Here is a 13,305-nt window from a genome sequence, read left to right as displayed (position 1 = left end):
TAGTTGGCTGGAAAACAAGGACAGGAACCAGTTCTGGTGTTTCTCCTAAATCCAGTATTTTCCCCATTATATTCATATATATTATTTCAGGAGTCCAATTACATTTGCCAGTCACACCCATGAGAGGGTCCATGACTACCAGAACTTGAGTCTAAGTGGAGAAATAGGAAGAAGATGGAGGGGCGGGGAAGCAGGGGATACTTCGCTCAGACCTCACCAACTCCTTCCTCTTGCGGACTTTCAAATATAAGGCAGAGCAGACCTGCCCTGAAATCTGGTTTTGTCAAACCCAGAAACAATGCCAGTAACTATTGTGGCTCAGAAAAAAGATATAGAATAGTCTTTTCAGCCCCTATAATCAGGACTTCAAAGAAGCAAGCTGCTATGCCATATTTCACAAGAGACCCATGAGAAACTCACGGGTAGGTTTTGTGGGAGGGTAGGAAGTGGGAGCTATTTTAGCAATGAAAACATTTACTAGATTAAAAATATAGCGTCTCTCTAAAAAGACTTCAGTGCCTGTGTCTTTAGAACTATACTCTTAAAAACCTACCGACCACATTTGGATTTCATGCTGAGGGAAGAAATAATGGTAGTGACTCAAGTAATTTATCTTTGCCTCATGGGAAATCCTAGAGGCTGGTCGGTCATGTTCACATCTCCAATAATAATAATAATAATAAAAAGCACAAATCTCATGTAAATCTCCAGATAGAGCAAAAATGAGGAGGTGTGTGTTCGTGTGTTTGACATGAGTTTTACAACATTTGGCCAAAATTAAATAAATAAAAAATACTGTTAACCCACAATTAAAAAAAAAAAACACGCACAAAAACCTCCTCTAGTGTTATCTACCTACCTAATTTTCCTATTAATGCAACAGGAATCAAGGATGTTATGACATCTGTAGGTATTGGCATTCATCTCCCTATTTTTGAATGATTTGCTGGGGGCTTAAGCAAAAATTACACTCTGTACCAAGAGGTTGCAGGTTCAATTCTGGGTCAGGCTACATACTTAGGCTGTGAGTTCAAACCCCAGGCAGGGCACCTACAGGAGGCAACCAATCAATGTATCTCTTTTCCCTTTCTCTTTCTCTTTCTCTTTCTCTTTCTCTTTCTCTTTCTCTCTCCTTCTCCCTCTCCTTCTCTTTCTCTTTCTCTTTCTCTTTCTCCTTCTCCTTCTCCTTCTCCTTCTCCTTCTCCTTCTCCTTCTCCTTCTCCTTCTCCTTCTATTTCTGTTTCTCTCTTTCTCATTCGCTCTCTTTTTCTCTCTCAATTCAATAAAAAAAAAAAACCCTACATATCCTTATACGCATAACCCATGGACACAGACAATAATGTGCTGAAAGACTATATGGGGTAGAGACAGGGTGGAGGAAGATAAAGCGGGGTGGAGGAGGGAGTGAGGGACACCAGTAATAGAGTCAACAATAAGAAAAAGAACAACATATCCTCTGGTGAGGATTTACCAAAGAAAAGATGAAGTCAAACAAAGCCCTGTAGTCCCATTCAGCCCTCAGAACTATCAAAAGGGCCACATGTGGAGGGAGAACACTTCCTATCCTCCCTGCCAGACAAGTCTGCCTCATAGAGAGGGAAAATGGCTGGAGATATTGTCCCCATGCACTTGTTTTTGCTCATTCTGATGCTCCCCAGGTACCAAGCAGCTGCCGGCTGGAGTGTGTTGTCTGGCTCAGCACATCAATTCGCTGTGCTGTCTCCAACCCCTGAGAAGCCCCCAACAAAATCAGCTCTGCCAGTTCAGAGCACATTCTGTGCTTCCTTGCACTGCGCAGCCCTGTGAAGCAGGCTCTCTTGCTCTCTTCAGCCAGAGGAGGGAATGGGCTTTGAGAGGCTCACCAACAGCTGTGTCAGTCAGCTCAGAGCAGAGCTGGGACCCAGTTTTCTAGGCTCAGTCCCTTAACAGACATTGTACATCCCCGAATGGCATAGGAATAGCTTCTGTGGGCGCCAAGCCTTACAGGCTCCTTTCGACACCTGCAGCAATGAGGTTCTCCTTGGGTTGCATTATCCTGTCTCACTCTATAGCGGGATTTTGCAGTCTTGACACTATGCATGTTTAGGGCCAGATAATTCTTTGTGGTGCGGGGTTGTCCTGGGCATGTAGGATGTTTATTTGCATCCCTCACTCGTAACAACCAAAATGTCTCCAGACACTACCAAATGTCAGGGAGGGAGGAGGAGCAAACACAGCCCCAGTTGAGAACTACTGTTCTATGGCTCCTGTTTCTCCAAGACTTTGCAGCTAAGGCTCCCAGGGTTTGAGTCCTGATATTGTCCCTTATAACTGGGTGGATAAACTGCTTACCTGTGCCTCTATTCTTTATCTATACAATGGGGATAAAGAGCATCCCTGTCTTATCATGTGTGAGGGTTAAATTAATAACCACATAGCCTAATTAGTAATGCACAAAGTCCATATGCATCAGTCTACATGTGTAGTAGTGAAAGGGCAGGGTGGGGCGAGGATGAGCTCCCAACTCCGCCCCGTAGGGCGGAGTTATCCTTAGCCCTCAAAACCCCTGGACTGGGAGAAATTTGCTCTCTTCCGCCATGCTGCAGGCATGAGTGGGGGAGCCTATGCTAGCATGGTGAAGGCTCTTTTGCTTATTGCATCGGACTCGGCTCCCTGGTGGTCCTTGGGGATCACGAAGTCTGGGCATAACAGTAGGTGGATGGGTGGCGGCTGTGATGTGGTGCTGAGGGTTACTCCATGCTAGCAGTGTGCTGAGCATCTTACAGACAGTAACCAATTTAGAAGAATTCAAGATCATCTCTTTTACCATCAAGAAACTGGAGAGCATTATACTAAATGAAATAAGTCGGGCAAAGAAAGATAAATATCACATGATCTCACTCATTTATGGAATATAATGAACAACATAAACTGATAAACAAAAACAGGTCCAGAGAAGCATTGATCAGACTGTCAAACCTCAGAGGGAAGGTAGGGAGGGTGGGGGTAAGAGTGAGAGATCAACCAAAAGACTTGTATACATGCATATAGGCCTAACCAATGGACACAGACAAAGGGGGGTAAGGGTATGAGTAGGATAGATGAGGAGGTAATGGGGAATAAGGACACATATGTAATAACTTAATAAAGAATTTTTTTTAAAGTACAAAAACAGTCGGGCTGGTGTTGCTCAGGAGTTGAGCATCGGCCTATGATCCAGGAGGTCACAGATTTATTCATTTTTTTAAATTACCAGAGTTTGCCTATTTGTAGAGATCATAAACCATTTGTCTGAACTCTCTCAATGTGATCTAGCCATATATTTTGTAAGGCAGGGAAGGGCATGACTCTTCCAACTCTGTCATAAGGTGTAAATTCCTATGTGCCTATGTAAGAATCCAATGCCATGGTGTGGGAGATTGGCTTGCAAAAACAAACAAACAAACAAACAAACAAACAAACAAACAAAAAAACACTAAGACTTTCTGCTACATGCAGCTGGGAAATCCAGCAATTGTCTGACCATCCAAACTTCACTTACTTCCTAAGCATCCTACTACAGGGTCTTCAGTAGACACCTTGAAGCATTAGGCCCACCCCCCACAACAGTGATAATGCATACTTGCCTCTTACCGAAACAGTGCCAATTGTGTGCTGTGTCCCTTTGTCATTGGCCAGAGCCACTCTAACAGGGCTGCTCCATTTTGCAAGAGAAAAGAAGATCGGGAGGAAACTGACTGTGGTTGGGCACATGTCACAGTTGGGTCTCGAGCAAGGATAGCAGCTACTGTTTAATAGGGTGCAATTGGAGATGGAACAATTCCTTAATACCCAGTGAGCCAAAGGCAGACTGGAGCTCCCAGGACAGCAACCACCTCAGAGGGACAAGCAGGGGCTGGAAACTCAAGGATGGAGACACAGGAGCCCATCGGCTACAGGCCAGGCTGTCTGCTCCACCTGAGGGCCAGCAGCTTCCTGCCCGTGGCAGGGAGAATTTATCTGCAGAGCATAACTAGAGGAACTGATGAGAGTGAACACATGTGTGAGTCCCAGGGTCTAATGAATCCCCTTCCCCTCATTACCCGGCTCTAAAATGTCCCTCCAGGGAAAGTCAGTTACTGATTTTCCACAGAATTCTTTGCCTTTCCCACATCCAAGGCTGGTCATGTTACATTTCCCATTGAGTCAAATGAGGACAATTTGAGATGCACTCTCCTTCCTCAGGTAATAGAGGTCTGTGGCTCCCTCTTATCTCACATTTGATTTATGTGGAGCAAGCAGCATCCAGGCTGGCTTTGTTGTGTTGGCAATGAGCACTCTCTCTGCTCTGTTGTACCTGGAGAGGCGTATTGGAGCATCAAGCTCACGCACTGGAACTAGCTGCCTCACAGCCCCCATCACTGCGCAGTGGGTGGAATGGTGACTCTCCATCCTTCACAGAACATTCCGCAGTCTTCATCCTGTGGGAGCGCATACACACACACACACACACACACACACACACACACACACGCTCGGTCCAGAACAATCTAGCCCCGGCCCCGCTGTCACCGGTACAGAAGGCCACAGTGACAAATAGATGCTGAAGCAGAATTCCTCCCCCCCGCTTCTTTTCTTTCTGTCCCCTCCCCCCACCAACCCTATTTTTCCAGCCTTGGCATAAAATGGTCAAATGATGTTCTACTGCAGAATTCAATTTCACAGTTCAGTTAGGTCCTTGATTACACTGCCAAATTCAGATTAATGTGCATTTAACTAACATGGATCAGGGGAATTCTGGCTGACAGCCAGCTGTAATCAGAGCTATTGATAGCTGTGTGGAGTTTTATGCCCTGTCCACCATGGAGCACCACTGGTGAAATTGATTGATTAAATGAATTCATTGCTATAATTATGTTTAATTTTGATACATCACAAGCCTGTGTCTGACCCTATCCTTGGAGATGTTGTGTGCATTGTGGAAGGGTAGCTTGGCAGAGCTGTTAACCAGGAATTATTTACTTCCATGTAATACAGCCTTTTGTTTTTGGTTTTTGTCCTTCTTACTTTTTGATTGGGTTTGAATAGAGCCATGAAAAAGCACATTTCTTTAAGAATTCATTTATATGGTATACTAAAAGGCCCCAGGAAACTAAACAATGAATGGATGTCATTAGCCATTTCAGAGAGAAAGGAAATCAAGACTGCCTGCACCATTCTTTCCGTGTTTTTAAAGGTCCCTGTAGGGAGAATTCCTTCTTGGAAAGTATCCAATTTTCAGTGACAATTAGTGGCCTTGGAACAGCAGCTAAGCAGTTTAGCAGCTTGGTGATAATTTGCCCAAACGATCCAGTCTTCTCTTATTACATCTTGCCATATGGAAACCCCTCTCAAAAGTATGCAGACCATGGTCTCATTTCTTTATCACAAAACCACAGGGCTGCTCTCTTCAGAGGCAAGGGGAATAGACTTCCTAGTCTCTCTCCATTGTTTTCACTTCTGCGTAGCAGATTCTTAGCCCTGCTCTGGTTCCTGTGCCCTTCAAAGGTAAACTACTAGCTTAGATCTTTCGGAAATGGTTTGGGGTGTGGATGGTGGGAGATTCATTGGTTTTGTTTATTATATCCCTGTATCTGAATTCCACTGCACTGTGGAATTCAGCACCACATCTCTCTCACTATACTATAGGCCTGCTCATATGGACTCCAAATATACTCCTTTTTTTTTTTTTCTTCAGTATACTACAGGTTGTGGAAAAGGTTGCATAGTTCAAGCTTTACTCTTTCACAAGTCTTTCTTACATGCATGGATGTGTGTGTATGTGCAAAATAGTATCAATGGACAAGTTCATCCTTTATCTTTTACTCACTTCCAAATATAAGATACCATGGGAAAGACTATTTAGAGCAGGACAATTAAATAATTATAACAATTTAGGAACCATGTAAGAGCCAGGAAGCCTTGTTACAAAAAAAAAGCTTCGGCTGCCTTTTTTGGAAGAGTCCACAGAAGAATGTTTGAGCATTGTTGTAGCTGAACACAGCAGCAGAAATAAAAGTGACAGATTATACACATAGATGATCATTTCAGTTTGCTCTGATGATTATTCTCTTTGTATATTTTGAGCTGATTTATCTAAGCCAAAACTGTTTAAACAAACACACACACACACACACACACACACAGTCTCTCCATCTTGGGAGTGCACACATATGGCTTTCCCTTTGTCCTTCTCCTCTCGCCTTCCCACCACCATCCCCACATTACCATTAGCTTCCTCACTTCCAAGCTGCCAAGGGCCCTTCCTTTAACTCCATAACTTGTTCCCTAAGCCCATTTCTTCTAGGAATGACATCTTCTACCTCTTTAATATACCCAATACATGTACTCTTGCAAAACAAAACAAACAAAAAACAAACAACTTAATTTTTCTTACATCTCCCTCCTCCCTCATTCACCATTTTCTGGCCCAGTTGTTTCATTCTGCTCCAGGCTTCTTAGACATCTGGGCCGCATGAAACACCCTAACAGGCTTTAGCTCTGTAGTTGTCACTCCACTCTGTGCTCACCTCTGTGCTGTCCCTCTCCACTTTCTGATCATATCAAGGGCCCAGGTCCTCGAGTAGCACTGTCTGGATTTGAATTCTAACTCTACTTAGCTTTGAGAACTTTGAAGGGCTTACATAAATTTATGGTGCCCCAGTTTTCTCATCTGTGAAATGAAACAATTATGGGGTCCATCTCATTGTGTAACTTGAGGTTTAAATGCAACCATGAACATAAAGTACTTAGAACAACCTCTGGCACATGGAAAGAAAGCACTCAGCAAATGTTAAGTATAGTTGTCATTGATATAATGTTATCCATCCTGCAAAAATAGACTTCTAACAGAGAATTTGATATATGGAAGGGGCCTAATAAAACACCCCTGCATCTTACTAAAGAGAGAGTGTCCAATCCTGAATATACACTTCAGGTGACAGCCAATTGTAGAAGTGACAAGGCAGAGAAGAAAGCTGGCTTGTGATGTCAGTATGCCAATTGTCTGGGTCATCTAGAGTAAAGGACTGACCTGAGCAAAAGAATGGGGTGATGTATGTAATCTCAGGGCTATAGGGCCATATGCCTTGTATTACTTGGGAGCAGTTTCTCCTCCCTGAGCCTCAGTTTTGTCAACAATAACATGGAATAAATTGTCCCTGCTTGACTGTCAGAGTAAAAAGGAATGAGGCCTGCCACAAATGTACTTGTAGCAATACTCACCATCATGAATCCCACATTTGGGTCATTTAGACCCAACTGAGGGCATGGGTCAGTGACATGGTGGCCTCGAAAAGGGTCATGCATGCATTTCTCCTTCACAAAGTCAGCTGTTTACCTACCATCTCCTTGAATGGATAAAAGCCAGCAGGGAAAGTCACATGTTCCCTCAGTCTAGACAAGCAGTCTATTGTCCTTTGTTGAGTACACCTTGAGTTTGGCTCAAAAAATTGTCTCTTGTGATAATGGTTGCTCCTCATCCATTACTTTTTGAAGACTCCACAGCAGGCATGAAAAACAATAGTACTGTTTTGTCGCACAGACCTAATTTCAGAAACGTTTAGCTCCCGGCGAATGACTCCTCATTCTGTATGACTAAAAAGTTCTCCATTCACGCAAGCAAGCGTCTCTTCTTTATGCCACATGCCTGCTGTTAACCTAGATCCTGACAACGCTGCTGATGCTCAGTAAAGAAGAAAGGTGGCCCAATGCAGTATGGAGTGTTTTTGATTCCTAAAGGATGAAAGTTCTTTATTTAAAAAAAAAAAAAAATATATATATATATATATATATATATATATATATATATATTTTTTTTTTTTTTTTTTTTTTTAATTGATATACTAGAAGCTTGCTTCCTCTCACAGTCCGGGAGTCCTCAGGGGTGGGAGCCAACCCAGCAATCAGGGGAAGGTGACGCCCCCATCACACCTCTGCTGCTGCCACTGCCAGCAGCGCAAGCTCCAGCTTGCCCTGGTTACCTGAAACTCGGGTGGCCCTGGGGGGCCGGGGAGGGGGGCTGAGGAGACTGGGGGGCTTTAGTATATCTCCTCTTTATTAGATAGGATATGTATATTTTTTAGAGAGAGAGGAAGGCAGAAGAGAGACAGATAGAAACATTGATGAGAGAGAAACATCAACCAGCTGCTTCTCACACACCCCCTACTGGGGATCAAGCCTGCAACCCTGGCATGTGCCCCTGACCAGGAATCTAACCAGCAGTCTATTGGTATACAGGCATATACCACTGAGCAACACTGCCAGACCAATTTCTTTATTTCATGGGGCTTGTTCCTTCATTTCAACCAGTTGCTGCTTGAATGGCACCCTCTCAGGGCAGAAAGCACTTTTCGGTCCAATATGGCACCTCCTTCCTCTCAGCCTTCTCACTCTGCTTTATATTTCTTCATATCACTTATCACTACTGAACCACATACTATCTATATATTGGTTTATTTATTTATCCTTTGTCTCCTTCTCTAGAATATAAGCTTCAGGAGAGCAGAAATACCATGCAATTTTATTATAACAACTTTCTCACTGTACCTGCAATAATGCCTATCACATCATAGTTGCTGGAATAAATGAATCAATTTATTAGATAGGATATGTATATTTAACCTAGATCCTGACAATGAATATACTGTCTGGGAGCAATTAATCTATCTAGAAGAGTGTTATCCAATAGAACTTCCTGCAGCGATGAAAATCTCTACCCATGCTATTGATGCAGTGACTATTTAAAAATGCTCAAAATGTAGCTAATATGTCTAAGGAATTGAAGTTTTATCTTCATTTCATTTCATTTATGTTGATTTTAATTAAATAGTCACATGTGGTCAGTATCCACCATATTAAAGTAGACCTAGATCTTTGGGATGGATGGGGAGAGGAGGTATGTAAATGTTATTCCATGTACATCCCAGTAGAGTGGTGGAGACTTTCTGAGGCACTGTGTTAAGAAGCCAGAGGGCCCATCAACAAATCTTTGAGCATCTTCTATGTATCTGGCACTATGCTGTCACCAGGATCTTACAGAAAGAGTTCATTTACCAATAGCACTTTCTGCCCTGAGCAATGAGGTGAACGCAGTATGTGGTATATTTCCCATCCCTCATCTCAATCACTCCAGGGTGACTCCTTCTGATCCCTGAGACAGGATGATTGCTGGAACCTATACCTAGTGTCTTATAAGTCTCTCCCTGGCTTTCCCTACTCTTGTTGTGTCTGTTCTCCCCATTCTCCTGCAAATTCCCTTAATCCACACTCTTCTAATCAGACTGGAATGTTCTTTGTTGGTATCTCTTTTAGGGCTGACCAAATTTCTCTTTCACGTGTAACTCCCTGCAAATTTTGGCTTTTTGTACTTATTTAGTGAGAACATTGCATATGTTTAGCTTAATGCTCTACACCAGCCTCCCTTACCCATGGTTTTGCTTTCTGTGGTTTCAATTGTCAACCACCGCCTGAAAATATTTAATGGAAAATCCCAGAGGTAAACAGCTTATAAGTTTTAAATTGAACACTATTCTGAGTAGTATGATGAAATCTCATGCCATCCCACTCTGTCCCACCAGGGATATGAATCATCTCTCTGTCCAGTGTCTCCAGGCTGTATATATTCCACCGCCCATTAGTCACTTAGTAGTTGACTTAGTTATCAGATCAACTGTCTCAATATCACAGTGCTGATGTTCAAGTAACCTTTACTTTACTCAATAATGACCCCAAAGTGCAAGAGTAGTGATGCTGAATATACCAAAGAGAAGCTGTAAAATGCTTTTTATTTTATTTTATTATTTATTTGTTTGTTTGTTTGTTTGTTTGTTTTAGTGAAAAGGTATGTATGTAGAGGGAAAAACAGTAAGTATTGTGTTCTGTACTACTGAGAGTTTTAGGCATGTATCCTTGGAGTATGAGGGGGGACTACAATATAAAAAACTATCAGTAAGGAGCCATGTTTTCCCTTTTACGTACATGCTAGATTTTGTGTGTGAATAGTATATAGTACTCTTTAATATGGGGATTCAGGAAGAGGTGTGTGCGTGTGTGTGTGTGTGTGTGTGTGTGTGTGTGTGTGTACAAAGATAGAGATTTTAAGGGACTTGTTTATGTTATTGTGGGGGTTGAAAGTCTAGAATCTAATCAGATTCTACTGGTGGGCAGGCTAGAAATTCTGGTGGGAGTTGATTTAGTCCTAGGTCCAAGGGCCATCTAGATTAAAAAATCCATTCTCTTTGGATGACCTCAATCTTTCTCTTAAAGCCTTCAGCTGATCAGATGCAGCCCACCCACTTAAGGAGAGTAATCTGTTTTACTCAGCCTACTGACTTAAATATTAATCTCTTAGATTACCTTTACTGTATTATTGGGCTGGTGTTTGACCAAGCAGCTGGGTACTATAGCCTAGCCAAACTAAAACATGAAATTAGCCATCATATGTTTAGTTAAAAAGCTTGGTCATAAAAATTTATCTTTTATTGGTATTTTCCTCTCCTCTGTCTCACTTCATAACTCCAGAGATATGTCCCACTAAGTACTTGCATTCAAATCCAGTTCTCAGAGTTTGCTTCTGGAGGATTTGATTGGGAAAAAGAAAGAAAGAGGCTGGATGGGGAGATTGGAGGTCAGATAAAAGGTGGGAGCAAGGATGACCAGGAACTTGAAAGGTGAGCCTCACCCATGACCAGGTGTGCAGTGGCGCTCTTCATTCAGACCAGCCATGTGTTCGCGCCCTAACCAACTGGCTGTGGCATTCAGATGTAACAGGCGGATATTCTCCATCCTTGTCTGTCTCTCCAGGTGGATTACGATCGAGCACAGATGGTTATCAGCCCTCCACTGTCAGGGTCCGACACCTACCCCAGGGGCCCCGCCAAACTACCTCAAAGTCAAAGCAAAGCGGGCTATTCCTCAAGCAGCCACCAGTACCCATCTGGGTACCACAAAGCCACCCTGTACCACCACCCCTCCCTACAGACCAGCTCACAGTACATCTCCACCGCTTCTTACCTGAGTTCTCTCAGCATCTCATCCAGCACCTACCCCCCACCCAGCTGGGGCTCCTCCTCAGACCAGCAGCCCTCTCGGGTGTCCCACGAACAGTTTCGGGCTGCCCTGCAGCTGGTGGTCAGCCCAGGAGACCCCAGGGAGTACTTGGACAACTTTATCAAAATCGGGGAAGGGTCGACCGGCATTGTGTGCATCGCCACCGAGAAACACACAGGGAAACAAGTTGCAGTGAAGAAAATGGACCTTCGAAAGCAGCAGAGACGAGAGCTGCTTTTTAATGAGGTAGATGGCATGTCTGGATCATTCTTTCCCACTTACATAACACTTATTTCCCATTTCAAGAATAGTACATGTTAGAACATCAGAAAACAGTGAAAATATAAACTAAAAAATAGTGTTTCCCATAATCCTTCCCTCTGGTCTCTTGCTATGCACTTCATGTGTATAAGCTATTGTGCCAAGCATTGATCTGGTGTGATTCTCACAACTCTGTGAAACAGAAAGATGTCATCACTATAGCAACAAGGGAATCTGGACTCTATGTAGTTAAATGGCTAGCCCACAGTCATACAGCAGGTTGATGTCAGATTTTAAAGCCTCATGCTACTCTATGTAGGGATATATATATATATATAATCTACAAAGGACATAGAATGTAATTTTTTTTACATCACAATAAACCAAGGTGAATTTAACAGTGGACTAATGATCACTTTTTAGGGACTTTAAAACGTTTTTCCTAACTATAGAGATAATGATTTTTTCCTGTAGAAGATACAGAAAATTTATTTTTAAAAGCTTCATAATTCTACAACCAGTATATATTCCATGCTAATATTTCAGTATTTTCTTTCTATATTTTTTTCTACTTAGAGAAATGGTATATATTTCCAGAGAGTTTGTACCAATTTGGACCTCACTAGTGGTCCTGTTTTACCCTTGTTTTCTCTGTTAATCTGATAGACATAAATAAATTTTGCTGCTTTAATTAACATGTTATTACTAGTGAAGTTGAATCTATTTTGAAATATTTATAGCCCATATTGTTTATTGATTTGTAAGAAATCTTGATATATTAAAGAATTAACTCTTTCTATCTATTTGTTGCACCTATTTTTTCACTTTCTTATTTTACCTTTTATATATATATATATTTGATTTTTTTACAGAGAAGAAGGGAGAGAGATAGAGAGTTAGAAACATCAATGAGAGAGAAACATCGATCAGCCTCCTGTACGCCCCCTACAGGGGATGTGCTCGCAACCAAGGTACAGGCCCTTTATTGTAATTGAACCTGGAACCTTTCAGTCCTGACGCTCTATCCACTGAGCCAAATCGGTTTCGGCTCTTATTTTATTTTTAAACTTGTGTATCGCTTGAGAGTTCCCAAATGTACATAATTAGAAAAAATAAATATTTGTGTCTAGGAACAAAACATTTTGGAGTGTTTAATGATTTTATGGGAGGTCTTGAAAAGAGAGATGAGCTTTTGTAGATGAGAAATCTAAGTCTTAAAGATATCAAGTCATGATTTCAATGCTAGATAACAATGAATTCAGTCTTTAGCAATGAATGTACCACCTACATATAGCTCTCAGAACAATAAAAAGACACTGTAAAAATGCAATCATCTGCGACTTTGGAGCCGTCAGTGGTGGCTCATGTGAAGCCACCAGAAGCCCCACAGATCTCTATCTCCCAAGGTGTTCATTTTTCCCCATGCTCTGAACCTTGCAGACAGCACCAGGAGAGTGGGCTTCACCTTCTTCCCAGTCCACAATTCCTGATGTCTACAATGTATTTCTTGCAATGCCAGAACAGACAGGGCAAATATAACTTCACATAAACAACTCTATAATTTATTATTTAATGCTAATTCCAAAAATGTCAGCAGAAGCAGCCATAGGGCACTAATTCCTGGAGGCTTTCTCCAGCAAACAGACTCCAGTTATCCTTTTGATGCCTGGGTCATACTTGCCTTTATCTTCCAGATCCATCCTCTATATTCAGCCCAAACCTCTCTCAAATTCACCCAGACCTTCTCCTAAGAAGTGAAGTTTGGTCCAGCCAGTGTGGCTCAGTGGTTGAGTGTGGAACTATGAACCAAGAGGTCATGGTTCCCAGTTAGGGCACATGCTGAGGTTGGGGCTCAATCCCCAGTAGGGAATATGCAAGAGGTAGCCGATCAATGATTCTCATCATTGATATTCCTCTCTCTCCCTTTCCCTCTGAAATCAGTAAGAATATTAAAAAAAAAAAAAAATTTAAGTTGCCTCACCCCTAGTAACTGTTTAT

General features: G+C 42.2%; 1 protein-coding gene across 1 annotated transcript in view; it reads left to right on the top strand.

Moving 5' to 3' along the window:
- Positions 1 to 13,305, top strand: part of PAK5 (p21 (RAC1) activated kinase 5) — a 225,160-nt gene that overhangs the window by 194,645 nt on the left and 17,210 nt on the right. The window contains exon 5 of the mRNA XM_045574506.1: positions 10,801 to 11,292. Coding sequence (XP_045430462.1) covers positions 10,801 to 11,292 — 492 coding nt within the window. The remainder of the gene's footprint in view (positions 1 to 10,800; positions 11,293 to 13,305) is intronic.

This window comes from Pipistrellus kuhlii, unplaced genomic scaffold (genome assembly GCF_014108245.1).
Source record: "Pipistrellus kuhlii isolate mPipKuh1 unplaced genomic scaffold, mPipKuh1.p scaffold_m20_p_6, whole genome shotgun sequence".
NCBI classification, from domain to species: Eukaryota; Metazoa; Chordata; class Mammalia; order Chiroptera; family Vespertilionidae; genus Pipistrellus; species Pipistrellus kuhlii.
This window is presented reverse-complemented; position numbering and strand designations above follow the sequence as displayed.